We start from the raw sequence: 16,292 nt of genomic DNA, 5'->3' as shown, positions 1-16,292 counted from the left end.
TCACTTGGTGCTTTCTGTGCTCGGCATAGCTGTAACCACGTTCTGCAGGGAGTGCCAGGCTCTGATCTGCAGTTGTTTGACTGATCTGGCTGCAAGACAGGAATGGGATGTACATGGTTCTGCTGGTGAGGGCATATTGCTTGCAGGGATGAGCTGGCTGGACTGTCCCTGGAGCAGGACAGAGGAGTGAGGGCCAGGTGCTTCTCAAAGCAGCCAGGTCAGAACCTTGGTGTTGCTGTTGAACTGAGCCTCGCTCAGAGTGGGGGGTTGCCTTCTTTATCAGTGCTGGGATGTGTTTGTGTAACCCCTGCTCCTGGAGGGAGATGTGGGAAAGGGGCCTCAGGAAAGGGGCCATGGGACAGGGCTGAGCCCCCGAGTGTGCATGGCTCTTGGAACACTCCAGGGTTCATGTCTTCTGCTCCCCTGGGGTTTGGGGTCCTCCTCAGCTCTCTCCAGGCACCAGGAGCAGAATTCTGATTTGGGCTGTGTGTATGTTTGGGGATCAAGGCAGCTCTGGTGTTGTTCCCGGAGGGATCTGGCTTATCCTTCAGGGAGCTGGCTCTGCTCAGGGACTGGTGGCTGTTTTCTTCATGGGACAGAGCAGCTTAAAGGCCAAGCTGCAAAGCTGGCCTACTTCTGTGGTTCAAGTTACAGGGTTTAAGTACAGGGGGTGGAAGATCTAGGAAACAGCATAAACTACAAGGCCTTGCTCCTCCATAGTTCTGGAAAACAAGAATTCTCAGTTGATGGTTTAGATTTCCTGGCCTCGGTATGAAAACAGTTCTGCTGCTGCTGCTGCTCCAAGTAGGGATGGCTGGAACACCTGGATTTCAGAGGCTGAAGTCTCTGCTGCACCTCTGACCTCAAGGAAAGCTGCCAGACTTTTTTGTGTGGAACATTTTGGAGAAGCAGCAGAGGGCAGGTGTAGCTCAGAGCCTGTGTGCAGTCAGGACCAGCTCCCCATTCCTGTGACACATTGGGGTGCTGCAGGGCCAATGGGGACATGCAGCCATTCCTGCCTCTGGCTGTGTTTGTCACCGAAGGAGGGGACAGCCTCTTCTGCCCGGCTCGATGTCTGATGCAGCAGCCTGAAGGGGGACATTGATTGGGGCAGAAAGAAATGGCAAATACTTGATTCAGTCAAAGGATCAGCTGTTCCCAGCTGGGTCCTGACTCCAGCAGTTGTGCCTAAAACTTCCATTTGACTTCTGAGCACTTGTGTTTTGCTTCCTGAAGAGCCTGAGTGACTGAAGACCCCCAGAATGGCCGGTGCCTGGGCACAGGAGTCAGAGGGAGCTGCACAGGCTTTACTTGAATGCTAATTAAAGCTAAAAGTAGTGGTTAGAAATGTATCCTGATTCCTTTGCTTGTGAACGATAAATCCTGAGCAAAGAAAAGCATAGAAGAGCAGCCACTGTCCTTGTGGACCCCAAAGGTGGAGCGTTAGGGAAACGCTAATCCCTGCAGAGCCTCGTCACCAAGAGGATTAGGCAGGAGTTCATCTGGTCACCGAGGGGCAGGAGGGGCCGGTGCATGGCTGGGTAAGGGGGCAGCGGGGAGGGGGCAGCGGGGATCCGGCCCCGCGGATCCGGCCCCTCAAGCGCTCCGGTCCCCTCTCGCCGTGCTGGACAGAGCCTGGCACGTGTTGGCATCGCTCATTTAGTGCCCGGGGCTCTCAGTCGCGTGTCCCGGCCCGCAGGAGCCATGGGCCGGCAGCGCGCACCGCCCGAGCCCGGCTGGAGGCGGCTCCTGCGCTCCGGCTGCCGCTGGCTCCTGTCGCTCTGCGGGACGGCGCTGCGAGGACTGCGGGGGCTCTGGAGCCTGACGTGGGTCCGTACCACACAACCCCTTCCCCAGGGACCCCCACGCACCGGAGCCGGGCGCTGCTGGGATGCAATCGCTGCAGCGCTGCGGGAGAGGGACCTTCGCCCCGGGCTGGTTCTTAGCCCAGGGCGTTCTGGGACTCCGCTCCGGACTCTGCGCTGCACAGGGCGGCTGTGAGCCCTCCTCTCCCCAGGTCCTGCTGATGTGCTTCAAGAGCTGCTGGGACGGCGCCTTCCAGGTCACCGAGCAGGTAACTCCCGCAACGGGAAAGGCCCCTGGCCGACCGAGCCCCGGGACACAGCTGAGCCCGGTGACAAACCCTGCTGGCACCAGGGGTGCTCCCCAGACAGGGCTGGTGCCAGGGGCTCAGCTGCCCATGGACCAGCAGTCCGTGTCCAACCACTGTCCGTGTTGGCTTCCAGCTCGGCACAGCCCTGCAGCTTAGACTAGAGAGGAGTGAGGAGGAGGAGGATGTGGACTCAGATTCTGCATGGGAGCCTGGACAGACAGGTGAGTCCCTGGCCCAGAGGTGTCCCTGGGGCTGGCAGGTGCCAGGGGGGTTGGCAGGAGCTGAGCTGTGGTGCCAAGGCAGTGGTGGGGCAGCAGTGGCATGGTGATGCCAGCGAGGCCGTGCTGCGGAGGCTGGAGGCTCTGGAGGCCGATGTCCGCTTCCTCTGCACCGAGCTGGGCGCTGAGAAGCTTCTGTGGAGCAGCCGCTTCCTGGAGCTGCTGCGGGAGCAGCAAAGCCTGCGCCAGCGGGTGAGTCCCCCGGGGGTCCTGGCCCCCACAGTCCCGTCTGACACCATAGACCCTCACACCCTGCTCCAGCTGCAGGAGCTGCCGTGGCAGTGGAACAGTGGTGACAGCCCCGAGCTGCTAGGGGAAGCCGAGGATCAAAGTGCCAGTGGGAGTGAGGGAGAGAGCCCAGAAGGTAAGGGCTGGGAACTGTGGGGGAGCACAGGGAGGCAGTAGCTGGGGAGGGGGCAGTGTGCTAATGGGCAGTATGGGGGATCCACCAGCTCCCACCTGGGCACTGGGTGGCACTGGGCAGCCCAGGGAAGTAGGTGCTGCGAAGGGTCCCAGCTCTCCGCATCTGCTCCCATCAGGAACCTGGCTGGGTGTTCCCACTGGTGTTCCCTCTCTCTCCTTTGCTCTTTTCCAGGATGTCAGTGGATGGAAGCACCTCGGCAACCACGTGGCTCCATCCAGCGTGACAGGCAGAAAATGTAAGTGAAGGTGTGAGCAGGGCCTCAGCAACCCAGGAAGGATCCACACATTCGGGATCCTGCAGGACACAGGCCAGGCTGCAGTCCTGGCTGTATCCCCGTATGTGCCTCCATCCCTTGCTGCTGGCTGGGCCCGGCCCCATCCTGCAGAACTGCAGCCATTTCCCAGGAGCAGGAACCAGCCAGAGGCAGGTCAGGACAAGCCACTGGCCCTGGGTCTGCCCCAGGACACATCACAGCCCTCCCTGCCCAGGGCTGCCCATGCTCCACGGGGGCTGGCTCTGGTGAAGCCCACCGAGGAGCATCCCCTCCTATTCTGCTTGTTGGGAGGTACTAGGAACAAGGAGTCTGGTCAGTGCCAGCTGCAGTCACCTTGCACTGGGGTGAACCGTTGCAAAACTCACCCAACGACGTCCTGATCGATGGCCAGATCCATCCTCTCCAGCAGCTGCTCCCGCACAACTTTGCAACCCTGGGCCAGCTCCTCCCAACAGCAGTCGAGGGCAGCCGGCTCCCCAGGCACAGCTGGCAGCCCCTTGCTGGCCAGAAGAGCTGGGCTGGGAGCAGCAGCACTGCAGGGAGCAGGGCTGAGGGGTTTGCCCAGTGCCCAGGATGGGCCCAGCATGGGGGGCTGCATCCTGCTCCACGCTCCCACTGTTCAATACAGGCAGCCGCTCTCCATCGATTGTGTCTGCCTGGTCTTTCCCCAGCAGAGCTGAGACAGGCGCTCCAGTGCCCTGCAGCAGCCCCCAGCACTTTGGGGAGGGGGACAGGATGAGCTGTGGCTGAAGCAGAGCAGGGATCAGCAAGCAGGGGCTGGGGCCAGGCTCCAGCAGCAGGCAGGATCGGCAGGGATCTCTCCTCCCAACGTGCCCGTGCAGCTCCCACATGCAGGGAACTGATGCAATGCAAATATCAGGGGCCTGACTCACCCTGCACCCACCTGGCCCCGGCAGGGTGGAGGTGGCACGGCCCCACGCTACTCAGAAATTCCAAAGTAAACCAAATCCTGCAAATGAGCTGATCTGGGGGCCCTATTGCACTGAAACCCCAGCCTTAAGCTAGCCCATCCCTCCTCCCGCAGGAATCCCAGCAGCATCCATGCTGAGACCATGGGAGAACCAGACAGCAATGTGACAAGGTCCTGTTTATGCTGCAGCCACCATTCACCTCTCTGTGGCAAGCCTTGGGCTGGAAATCCCCAGCCAGGACAGGGGCCGGGAGGCAGAGGGTGACATCAAGCAGCATTAACCACAGCCACCAGCTCTGCACCCCCATGGAGCAGCCCCTCACCACAGCACCCACACAAGGCAAGAGCCACGGAAACCTTTCCCCAGCCAAAGCCTCCTGACCTATTGCTTAACCTGAGGCTGTATTTACTCCAGCGCACTTGCACAGTGCTCCCCAGTGCTGGTCAGGGGCCTCAGTGGCTTTGTCAGGTGGGCTGAGCAGTTGCTGCTGCCCCAGACAGGGCTTTGGCTTCCAGGGGCAACCCCTGGCCTTGGGGAGCACCAGACTATTCAGGGCCCTTAGGAAAGCTTGGGAGAGAACTGAAAATCATGTGGCTGGAGAGCAAGTGCTGACAGCACCTCCACCACCACCCCATCACAGCCTAGCCTCCCCCCAGTGCCCTGGGGCAGCACTCCAGCTCATCCCCAGCACCTTTCCCTTCTCCTGTGTGCAATACTGACTGCAGTTAGCTTCCTGCAGTCCTGGTTCACAGGGAGGCTGTGCTGCAGCAATAGTTTGGGATGCAGGGCGCAGAGCTGCTGCCATGCTCGGTACATCTGTTCCTCTTTATGGGGAGAGCAGCAGCCGCAGCACTGGGGGAACAAGGGGTTGATGCTGAATCTGCTCCCATGGATAGCACATACATCACTGCACCCCCACCATGGTGCACACACCCCCATCCAGTTTCCCACAGCCTGCACAGGAACCTTTCCCATTCCTGCCTCTGAAAATGCTTTAAAATGTTGGAACTGAGTTAGCCACATCCTGGAAACCCCCAATGGGAGGAACCAGCTGAGTTCAGAAGGAAGTTTAGGGAGCAAGGACAGCATGGGGCAGTGGGGCCAGGGAGAGGTAAGCAAGCCCTGGAGAGAAGACTGGCCTGCTTGGAGGAACCAGCCTCACCTGAAGCTCAATACGAGGGTTCAGTGGCACACAGCTGACACGATGAGGGCTGGGAAGCCCCTGAGCACAGGAAGCCTTCAACAGGCCCATGTGCAACCTCCTTTCCTCCAAGCTGACACACAGATCTGACCCAGTTTGGCTCACCCAGGAACACAAAGCAAACACCCAGCAGTCATAGCAGGCTCTACCCCCAAGCCCCAGGAAGTGCTGAGCCAAAGGATGCACCCCAAAGACCCCATCTTAACAGCCCCAGCAGGATTGCCAAAGAACACAGGCAGCCAGCCCCACCACTCCTGACACTGAGGAGTCTGTAGAGGAAAAAATGTGCGGCAGCAACAGTTCCCATGAAGATTCCCATTTCCCAAATCTGGCACCACAGTGAGCTTGGGAAATGGGGACACAGAACTTTGTGTGAATGAAGGAGAAAATTCAGAGCACAGCAGTGGGACTGTGGCTGGGCTTGCTGGCTGCCCCAGCAGCACACACAGCAGTTTTGGGGGAGTAACTTCCACCAGATCTGTGCTAGGGCCTGACCCTCCCAAACTACTCCCTGTGCCACCAGTACTGTCACTGCAATAGAAACATCATATCAAAGTCAGCCAGCTCCAGCTCTTCCTCCCCTGGTTGTAATAATGAACCTCTGCACTTCTACTGATACCTTTAATTGTGTCAATACAGCTTTGAGAGACACATCCACCAGAACTAGAATTACCTATTACAGACACACTAGCCTCAAAACCCTACAGCATTTTTCAGCTACAGATCCCATTATTGACAGTACCAAACTCCTCACCTGGTTAAAGGTGTGCTCAGATCCCTGACATACCACTCCATCCCCCCACACCAAGCCACATGAGCTCTGTCACTGCAGTGATGTCCTCAGAGGTTTCCACTCCCACAGTCAGTAAAGACACTTCTGACTGTGAGGCTGCAGGTTTGTTTTGAAACACAGCTGTTCTCTGGGAGCACTTGCCTCCCTGGGTTCTGATTAACTAGAGTCACTGCCCTGTGGTAAATGAAGAGCACAAGTTTCAATACAGACCATAAAGTTATTTAACCAGCGAGATAAGAACATGCTGTGCTGCAGTGGAGCAGGTGGGAGGGGAACACAACGTCAGCACCGATATTCCTGCTGCACTTCCAGTCCATGACAAATCTTCAGAGTAAAACCTGGATATGTTACCATTCACATATTCCACTTAACATCTGACACAGATATACTGTAACTGGATAAAATATGTATTTATTTTCAGGCTGTACTGTGGAATTGCCCCTTAAAGGCAAACGCAGTCCATGCTGATTCCAAAATTGCTGAGTGTGCTGTGCTTTAGCACCTGAGACATCCACTGGGGTGCTGCATGAGAGCCAGTGCTGCTGCTCATCCCACCTGCCCTGCCAGTGCCTGCCCCGGGCACTGAGAGCCCCAGTAATGCCAAATAAACAGCAGACACTGCACATGCCCTTATCTGCCATAGCACATGGATGTTTTGGTCTCACTGCATCGATTAACAGCCGGTCAATAGCCAGCCCTCAGACTGCACAGAGATCTAAACCTGTCAGAGGAACCATGGGGAGGAAGGATAATTTCTCTTACTTCCCTAGTAAACCAACCAAAATGTTGAATGTTCCTCCACAAAGCCACCAGAGACCAAATATGTCAAGTCAACAGTTTTTATTTATATAACACAGCTCTTCTTTGCCATGGCTGTCACATGGCTATTCAGTACATGACTACACTGCATAGCGATACAGAAAGTTCAGCAAGTGTCAGCTGGGGAGTACAAAACATTAATCCTTTCATTGCAAGAGAGGCAGCAGATACCAGCATTCCACCAGAAGCCCAAACCCTCCTTGCCAAGTAACATATGGCTGAGGTGAGAACAGCATTGATTAAAGTTGCAATCAGCAAGGTGCTGAACAATAACATTAAAAAACATTTTTTCTGTAATTTACAAATATGCAAAGTATCAGGTTACTTAAAATTAAGAAGCATTTTGCTTACTAACATGAAACATTACTAATTTGTAATGTATCATTATTAACCAGGTATACAGGTTTCTGTGTCCCTGTGGTCTCATGGCACATGGTGCCAGTCTGGGCAGGTCATTCCTTGGACATCAGAGAGAAGAGCAGAAATAGGCAACACTGCTCCCAGGAGGGTTTCAGGACCAGCTGCCTTCCACTCTCCCCTTCCTAATTTGCCACTCAATAACCTTGGTTTAACCACAGAAGAGCGTATTGTATTTAGAAAACAACAACACACACAGATACAATGTGTATCAACAAATTAATTGCTTCTGGCCTGCAAGTGCCAGGAACATTTCTGCATCCCTTGCACAGCAAAATTCCAGGACCAGAACCAATTACTATAGCAATTGGTTTTGTATATTTAAAATCTTACAGTACCTATAATAGAAAACATCTTACAGAGTAAGAGGAAATTAAACAGGAACAGTCTTGCCAAATAAGTCTTATTCTACAATTCTGGATGCTGCTCTAATTAGGCACAGCCAAAGGGAACAGGGGAAATATTGGTGAGGAAGAAGATGAAGCAAAAGCTTTACAGCACAAAATATTAAAGACTCCTTGGGAAGGCCCTTGGCAGCAGCCCAGATGTGACTGCAGCTGTTCTATTGCTGTCTGAAGGCAAAAGGCACATAATAAATCCTTGTCAGCACTGTATAGAGCCAGCCTGGGACAGGGACAGTTGCAGAGCAGCACTCACAGCATGCTCAGCTCACCCACCTGCTCTGACACTGTGGCTGTCACCACATGCCCAGCAGCTCCAGAGCAGTGTCTGGCTACTCCTGAGCAAGGAGTATGCTCCTGGGAGCTGAGCAGCTCACTCGGCACTTGTGGTCCATGTGGCAGAATTACCTCACCTCAAGTGAGATAAGCTGAGGTGGCAGGGATGTGGAAAACATCATTCAAGAAGTGCACCAGTAAAACCAGTCAGATAAACCCACCTTCAGATTACATTAATAACCCAACATTTGCCATAGATCTGAATGGTGGGATTTAGTTAAGAGGCTTAGTCAGGACCTAATAACAGCATTGACAAGGCATTTGGGTACTCAGAAACTAGCCTTAGGCCACCACAAGGGCACAGCTACTTCTCTCACATCCAGTTATGGACAACTGCAGGAACTCGGGGTGTGCCAGACTCCCACAAACCCCAAAGGAACAGTCCTGCCCTAGAGCTGCAGCCTCCCTTCCGGCTTAGCAGCCCCTGGGGAAGGTGGGATGCTGGAGTGCCCTCACCTCTCTCACAGGCATGCGGTCATAGCTGGAGCAGAATGTGCTGTGAGCACACCACCAGTACTTCCAAAGGAATAAGGAGCACCTGTAGCAGCTGCAGAGGCAAAAGCAGCCCCTCAAGCACTCCCCATGCCTGGTTGCCCTTGGCACCTGCCTCACATACCTGGGTTCTGGGCCTTGTAAGTGAGGATCTCTGCTGCCAGCCTCTGGGGGTCCAGCAGCCGGGGGAAGCGGCTCATCACGGCATCCACCAGGTGTGGGTGGAAGATGCCGCACAGCTTGACGTGCACACTGGCCCGCTCCTCAGAGAACTGCTCCTCGGCAGCCCAGGGCCCTGAGTCCCCGTAGGCTGGCCCCGGGGCCCTCTGCACCGCGCAGGGGTCACGCACGCCAGGGGATCTCACCTGCGGCAGCGCGTACGGCTCAGACCAGAACTCCCGCGAGTGGGGCAGCACGGCACCGAACTCACCAGGCAGGCTGTACTGCCCCGCGGCACCCGCATGCACAGGCACTCCATAGCCTGAGAAAGAGTGGGGTGCTCCTGAGGGAGGCATCTCAGGGCTGTAGTGCAAGAAACTAGGACCAGAGGAAGAAGATTTATGGGAGCTGCGCTTGTAAGAGACCAGACCTTTCTGCTCTAAGCTGGGGGAATGTGGGTAGACGGGTCGCTGCCTACCACAGGTGCAGACAGCCACCTGCTCTGTGTGGGAATGGTCACAGTGACTGGTACATCTGTGAGGCCACATGTCAGACAGCTGGTTCTCCAGAGACCCAATGCCCGAGTCAAGATGCTCCTGAGAGATGTAAGACAGAGAGTCCATGGGAGGCTGCTGGTACCTGTCAGCGGAGACACTGCCTGACACACAACCTTTGGCCTGAAGCACAACGTCACTGGGCTTGGCTTTGTGGGCCAAGCTCTTCCTGTCTGCAGAGACCTTCTGTAAAGAGCTTTTGTCGCTCTCCGTGGGCACAGAGCACAAGAGCTCTGCCTGGGAACCCCGTTTCCCCTTTTTCTCCTCCTTGGCACTGGGACTTTTGGTTGGAGACAGCCTTGCGTTGGCACGGAGTTCATCAGCTAACGAGCGCTGGGGCTGATTGGTCCTTTCAGGATGGTAGAACTTACACTTAATTCCGTAAGTGCATTTTTTCCCTGTAAGGAAAGCCAGAAAATGGCATGTCCAGATGGATTTGACTAGATTATGAATGATACTTGCATAGACACCTTGTTCTTCACATAAAGAAGGCAGATCTTACCATAAGGGCACTGCTGTTTCTTGTGTTCTGGAAGTACAGGCTTCTTCCTGAGGAAGTTATCCAGGCTCGGGCCATGACGTCCTAAGGGATCATCTGGAGGCATAAACCTAAAGAAAAATAAATTTCAGTCAGAACCCGTTCATCTTTTTGAGTTGAGGTTTGGTTTCTTCTCAAAGCCTCCTATTTCACTGAAGATCAAGCTGAGCCCTACAAAGCTCTCCCATTTCCTGCAGAGATAACCCTCGTGCCACCCAGTCCACACCAGCACAAAATGCTTCCCTTCAGGCACAGAAGACATTCAGTGCTTGGTTGTTCAATGCTTGGTTGTTGACCAGAATTAGTACCTGGTGCTGAGCCTAAGAACTCTCCTGTGAGGAAATCACACACTGGAGCTGTCCTTGGAGCTCCTAGCTCCAAATCAGGAGCAGCTACTGAGATGCCACCAACTTCTTTTGCCTTTGTATCCTATAGCTTTTCTTTATTTCTTCACTAGCATTTTGCTCTTCTCATGTGTCACTTGCTATCACTTCATTAGAACAAGCCAGTGTGTTCACACAGATCTTTCTTAAAAGGCCAGGAAGATGTGACCATGGTGCTATGGAGTGGCTGCCTAGAACAGAGGCTAGACAGTGTTAGGAGAATAAAGTAAGTATTTATTAAAGGTCTTCAATAGCTTGGGCAGTGCAAAACCCTCACACAGGCTACACCCAAGCTGGAAGATGGTCACAAGTTTTTCAGACAGATATAAGATTGGTCTGTTTGCACATCAGGAGTTAATTGTCCAATTACAGCTTCAGGTATGAAGTCAGATTCTTCCAGTTCACTCCCCCCTCCCCAATTCACTTTCATTTATACTTTTCGGGGCCTGAGGCAGAGGGTGTCCTTGGTTCTCAGGCCTGGAAGGATTGTTTTGTCTGACCACAATGTGAAGAGAGCTTGCTAACACTCTATACAGAGCTCAGAGTCCTACACTAACGCAGTACAGGCTCTGAAAAAACATAAAAGCTAAAAACGTAAGGCATCAACCATACTTGTCATTAACAAAGGAATACATCAGCAGACGCTCCTCGATGAACTTCTTCCACTCGGGCCGCTCGTTCTGCAGGTCCCGGTAGGTGTCGTTGGACACGACGATGCCGTCGGACTCATGGGCCAGCTTCACGATGAACCGGTCATCATAGCACACCACGCGCTTGCCGCCGACCCGCCGTGACGGCGTGAACACCAGGATCTTCTTCTTCTCCAGGTCACGCAGGATGTATTGGTCTAGGGCAAACACAACTGTGAGCACACCTGTATAACTTTTTAATCTGGTTTTCTGATTCTGCTGCACTTCTTCTGCACTCCTCCTCACTCCTGGATTTCTCAGCTTCTCCAAGCTGAGCTCCTTCAGAATACTCCCTTACAGGGAGTTCTGCTTATCTCGGTTCTCCGGGTCAGGAAGAAAACTCCAAAGCTCGTTAGGATCTTGTTTCTCGTGTTTATTAGGATGTTATCACAAAGCTTGGCAGGTCTCTCCAGACCTTCTGCACAAGTTTAAATCACTACAGCCTGGTACACTTTGGGCTCTGATGGCACAAAATGGCCCCAAACTGTGCAGCCTTTTTATTTTTATACTTATCTAATTAACAATAGACATGTATATTATTTTTCTTAATGACCTGTGTGCTTCACTGTGGCATTTTCTATCCAATCACCTACTATTACCCAAAAACCTCTAGAAGAAAATGAAGAAGAAAGAAGGAAAAGAGACAACACTCTAAATCCTCCATCTTATCTTCTGCTTTCTAAAAGTTAGCTTAAACTCTAACTTTTTTACCCAGTGACTTAAGAAAACTCTCTACACACACTTTTAGCTTTTCTATCTAACTTTAACAGCTGTTTTCATGTATCACCATGAAAACATGCCCATAAATTTCATGCTATATAAAATTCAGTGTTCTCCTGGATCTCAGAGCCAGGCATCAGAGACAAGGGCACACACTCTGTGCCTCAGACTCAAACACACCTGGCACATCCTTTGCACATATAACAATGTGATAAATGAACATAAAAATTCAGGTTTCTCTGCAGCCCAGACTGTATTCCACACTGCTCATCAATGTTTGAGTTACTCAGAAACCTCAGCTCTCTGCAAGCTCCCCCCAGTTTGAATAATTCTGGCTAAATATGCTTCAGTTAAATACAAAGAACAAAGTGTCCCTTGTGTCCCTGCAAGACAAAAAAAAAAAATAAATCAAGAAATAAAAGACAAAAATTTAGGAAGCAGAGCAGTATTACATTCCTTGATTTCTGAATTATTCCAACTGGTTCAGGCAAAAGCTGGCTTAGGGAAGAAGTTAATGACTAATTCTCCCTGGTCAGTTCAGCTCATTGCAGCTCCTACTACTCAGACTTTCCATTCTGAAGTTAATTAATGACTTAGCCAGAATTCTGCAAGCTCACGAAGTGACAGAGCAGGCAGCCTGAAAAGCTACTTTTGGTTTTCATATTTTCATACCTGTTATGAGTACATCTGGTCTTGGCTGCTCCTTCCTCCACGATGGCACAAAGACTGTAATATCCTTGTGCCCCCTGTCCCAGAACCACTGGACAGCCAGAAGGATCCCTCGGCAGGAGAACACTTCTTTGTTCCCATGGCTGCAAAAGAGAAAATTAAGACTTTAATCCCTTCATGACTCAGTACACACTAGTCAGGCAATGCACAGAGCAAAGGGAGCTGGCAACAAGGACAGGCTTCAGGAAAGTGCTGAGGAGCACAGGCAGCAAACACAGATATTGTCTTGTGTAACAACACCCTCACTCAGACCTGCCCAGCACCCCTGTTCATTTCAGCACCTCAGGATACCAGTAAATACACAAATTTACTCACAGGGAGGGAGGGAGACAGCAGCTGGAACTGATGCAGCTGCTCTGAAACAGCCTCTGCTTCAACCCTGGACTTCCGATGGTTATTTTTAGCTCAGAGCACAATGTGATCCGAAACCCCTTTGTGCTACTCTGACAGCTAGTGCCAGAGGCTGCTTCCTGCCAGGGCGCACTGTACCCTCACTGGGGGTTTGCTTGCAAACTTGTTCTGATCGCTTCAGGACAAGAAGGTATTTTATATGCACTCTCACCCCAAGGAAAATGATTCATTCCATGATGGCTCAAAATCTCATCTACAAATGCAGTATTTGCACAAAATGGCAACATCTCCTGTGATCAGCTCTGGATGAGTGAACAGCTCGTGGCAGTTGGAGAACAAAATTTGACAACCTTGTCAGAAGCCACGTACTGATGCAAAAAGCTCCTTAATTATTCATTAGGTCATATCAATAAGTTTCCAGAACTTCTAGGAGGAAACTGCCCCTCCTGTTTTACAAGTATTTACAGTGCAATCAGCTCTTCTGTTGATAGTGGTTTTGGCAAGCTTTCAACACTTCTATTCCAGCGTGATATGTCACATTGTGGGGATCCAACTGCCCGTGCTCTGAGACAGAGTTCTGGGAAGATGCACTACACCAAAAGGAGAATTGCTTTCAGAATTCAGGAAGATTTTCCTTACCTGGAAACTCCCTGTTCCAAGTCTTACTCCCTCCATCTGGACCTGAATGACATTTCAGCTCCCACCCCCAGGCATCCCCTCACCAGAGCCAACAGTGGCACTGTTGCAGCACCACTACAGAGAAGTTCCACTTCCCCTCCTGGCCTCACCTTTCTTTGAAACTACAAAGAAAGTTGAAGAGCTGTACCAAAGTACTTATTCTAGAAGAACTAAACAGTTGGCAACAGAACTAACACCTAAAGACACACCTAACTTACCTCCAATAAGAATCCTGAATTACAGAAGGCTGACAATCACCATCAGAAGATGCTCTATAAATTTTCTCCAATATCAGATGGATTTAGCCATAAATAACCAGGCACAGGTTACTACAATTTTTCAGAGAAAAATATGAAAAAAAATCCTCTTCAGTGGATTTTTTTTTTGCTTGTTGGTTGTTTTTTATTTTTTGAGTCCCTGCTACCAACCACAAACCTCCAGAAGGCAGTGAATTGGGCTGATCTGATTTGGCAGCAGCCAAGGAAAAATTCCCTTAGAAGGAAGTAAAAGCTAATTTCCACTATGATTTGCATAAGTTTGTCAAGAGCTGTTGAGGGAGGCTGCTGTACACACTGCAAATGAATCAGCAGGGAACATCACACCATCAATACAGGAAGTTTCAGAATGGAATTCCCCTTCTAGCAAATTGCTTAAAAAAGCCAGACTGCTTCTCTCATGTCAGATCCTGGGCTCTGGCCTGCCCTGACTCACAGCTGCTGTGATTTCCCCTCTGCATTTTGGGGTAACTTTCACCAGTAAGAGGTTCCTCATTAACAAACACAGCAAATCCTGCTGTTAAAGCCCAAGCATTTATCCAAGGTAAACTTTGCTGACAGAGTCACTTATCAGCCTGGGCTCACAACAGGCCACTTTCCATAGCGCTCCCAGAGCAATGGAGAGAGTAGGAAGTGGAACAGGTTCTCTTCAGGGACACCAGGCATGGCTTTCACTCTCCAGCCCAGTTCCATGGCCATCACCATTCCTCATTTGCTCTAGCACTTGCCTGTGCCCCATCTTTCTCAGTTCTGTTCTCAGAACTGTCAGACAGGGCTTGGCGAAAGACACACCTGCAAACAAACCTCCACGCAGCACTTTCACCTCAGACAAACCTACTGCAACCCACAGGGCAGCTCCACCTGCACCCAGGGTTATTTTTTATAAAATCTGCATACACAAACATAAACAACAAAGAAGGCGGCTTCTGAGCTGCAACAGAAAAAAGCTTTCAGAACTGGGTGCATTAGATTTCAAGAGCCCAGAAGCCCCACTATACAGAGGTGGGAACACATTCTGCTGGGGTTGGGGTGAAGGTGAGCAGCGCTCACCATCATGGGATCAAAAGCCAGGGTGAAAACTGGGGGCATCACACCAATAAATATCCAGCCCTGAGATTCTGGATGCTTTATGGATACTGGGGCCTCTAGTCAGTGTCCAACAGGACCCGTTCCAACAACACTGGGACACTTGAAATGCAGAGGATGAGCCATAATCCTGCCTTGGTGACACCTTTGACATCTCATCATCTCTACCTTGTAGAAAGATTCACCAAAATAAAATAGGCACAATTGAAGCTCCATATTACAAAGCCTTCTCTAATTAACACTGTCATTATTTATTGAGCAACTTCCTGCTACGGAAACTTACACAAAGCCACTAGTTGAGAGGACAACGTCTCTTCAGTTATCCCCTCAGCGTTAGGAGGAAATGTCTGTCCCAGAGGAAGCGCTGCTGCCCTCATCATTGCCCCGTGACTGGCGGCTCTGGGCGGGCAGAGCAGTGGCAGACGGACCCGCACGGTGATGCTCATCCTCATGTGCTGGAGGAAATTATTACCAGCCCCCTTCCAGAGCCTTTCCAACTTCCCCCAGAAGCGGCTGCTTTGAGGGAGGCACTCAGCGCCTTTCTCCGAGCTCCGTGCGCCCGGCAGAGCTCACACCCCGACAGCCCCGCGCCCACCCCGGACGCACCTCATGGCCACGTTGCTACCATCGATAACGATGGGCTTCAGGTTGTCGCTCTCCGTCTCTTCGGGGCCGGGCGCGGGGGACTTGTTGCCGGCACCGCCCCGAGGGACCAGCGGGGCCTCTCCGGGCTCGGGCGGGGCCTCGGGGCCGTCCCGCTCGGCCGGGCCGTGCTTCACCAGCTCCCCCAGCACCGTGTTGGTGTCGGCACCCAGGCCCAGCTTCTGCAGTACAACGCGGATCTCCTCCGAGGAGTAGCCGAGTTTGCGGAAAAAATCCACCTTCAGCTGCAGCTCGGGGCCGTCCCCGGGCCCCTCGGGGCTCTCGCTGCCGCTCATCCCCGCTGCGGGCCGGGCTGCGGCCGGCAGCGCCTCAGGCCAGCCCGGGGCGACGCTGCCCGCGCTCATGGCTCCCGGCGGGGGACTCGCGACCTCCGCTCGCCGCCGGGACCTGTGGGGCGACAGCGGCGTCAGCAGCGGTGTCAGCAGCGGTGTCAGCAATGGGCCCGCACCGCGGCCCCCGCTCCCGGCCGGGCCCCCGCCCCGGTCCCCCCGCGCTCACCGGGCAGCTGCCACCGCCGGGCTGCCGCTGCCTCTCCATGGGGCCGGAGCGGGGCGGGCGGCGGCCGCCGATTTATACCGGAGAGCCGCGCAGGGCGGAAGGGCAGAGCGAGGGGTGGAGCGGCGGCCGCTTCCCGGCCCGCCCAGCCGGGCCCGCGGCGCTCCCGTGCTGTCCCCGGGGCAGAGACAGGGCCACCTCCGGGGGACGGGCTCCGACACGTGTTCCTTGCACCACCTGGGTCCCAGTGATGCAGGTGGCCGTGATTCAGCCAGCGGTGGCTTATCAGCCCGGCCGTGCAGAGGAGATATGCGCTGGCAGGAAACATCTGTCACCCGCCAGTACCTGTCCCGTGCCAAGCGCTAAACCGCACCTGCGGACCGTATGGAACTGCAGGGGTTAAAATCTACATTGTGAAACGTGCAAAAACTTCATATCTCTGACTTCTGATTAATCATGCCTAAACAATTTAACGAAGGTAGTTGCAAATTT

The 16,292-nt window shown here is 53.0% G+C and overlaps 2 protein-coding genes across 3 annotated transcripts; one reads left to right on the top strand and one right to left on the bottom strand.

Moving 5' to 3' along the window:
• Positions 1-22: 22 nt before the first annotated feature.
• Positions 23-3,736, top strand: LOC107214212. 2 transcript variants are annotated; one of them, XM_015649376.2, is made up of 5 exons: positions 23-1,830; positions 2,018-2,074; positions 2,247-2,334; positions 2,417-2,755; positions 2,987-3,736. In XM_015649376.2, the coding sequence occupies exons 1-5, from the start codon at positions 1,705-1,707 to the stop codon at positions 3,052-3,054; spliced, it is 678 nt and encodes a 225-aa protein (XP_015504862.1). In that variant the 5' UTR covers positions 23-1,704; the 3' UTR covers positions 3,055-3,736. The 2 variants fall into 2 exon arrangements, with proteins under 2 accessions (XP_015504862.1, XP_015504863.1); XM_015649377.3 differs by lacking the exon at positions 23-1,830 and having other exon boundaries at positions 1,838-2,074; positions 2,417-2,583; positions 2,653-2,755.
• A 3,104-nt stretch (positions 3,737-6,840) lies between these two features.
• On the bottom strand, positions 6,841-15,887 carry ZC3H12A (zinc finger CCCH-type containing 12A). The gene is made up of 6 exons (XM_015649477.1): positions 15,804-15,887; positions 15,249-15,692; positions 12,196-12,335; positions 10,727-10,961; positions 9,696-9,802; positions 6,841-9,591 (listed from the first exon to the last, which is right to left on the bottom strand). The coding sequence occupies exons 2-6, from the start codon at positions 15,647-15,649 to the stop codon at positions 8,597-8,599; spliced, it is 1,878 nt and encodes a 625-aa protein (XP_015504963.1). The 5' UTR covers positions 15,650-15,692; positions 15,804-15,887; the 3' UTR covers positions 6,841-8,596.
• Positions 15,888-16,292: the final 405 nt, after the last annotated feature.

The sequence above is a fragment of the Parus major genome, chromosome 23 (genome assembly GCF_001522545.3).
Source record: "Parus major isolate Abel chromosome 23, Parus_major1.1, whole genome shotgun sequence".
Classification (NCBI taxonomy): Eukaryota; Metazoa; Chordata; class Aves; order Passeriformes; family Paridae; genus Parus; species Parus major.
Note: the sequence above shows the minus strand (reverse complement) of the source record. Positions and strands in the feature narration are given on the sequence as shown.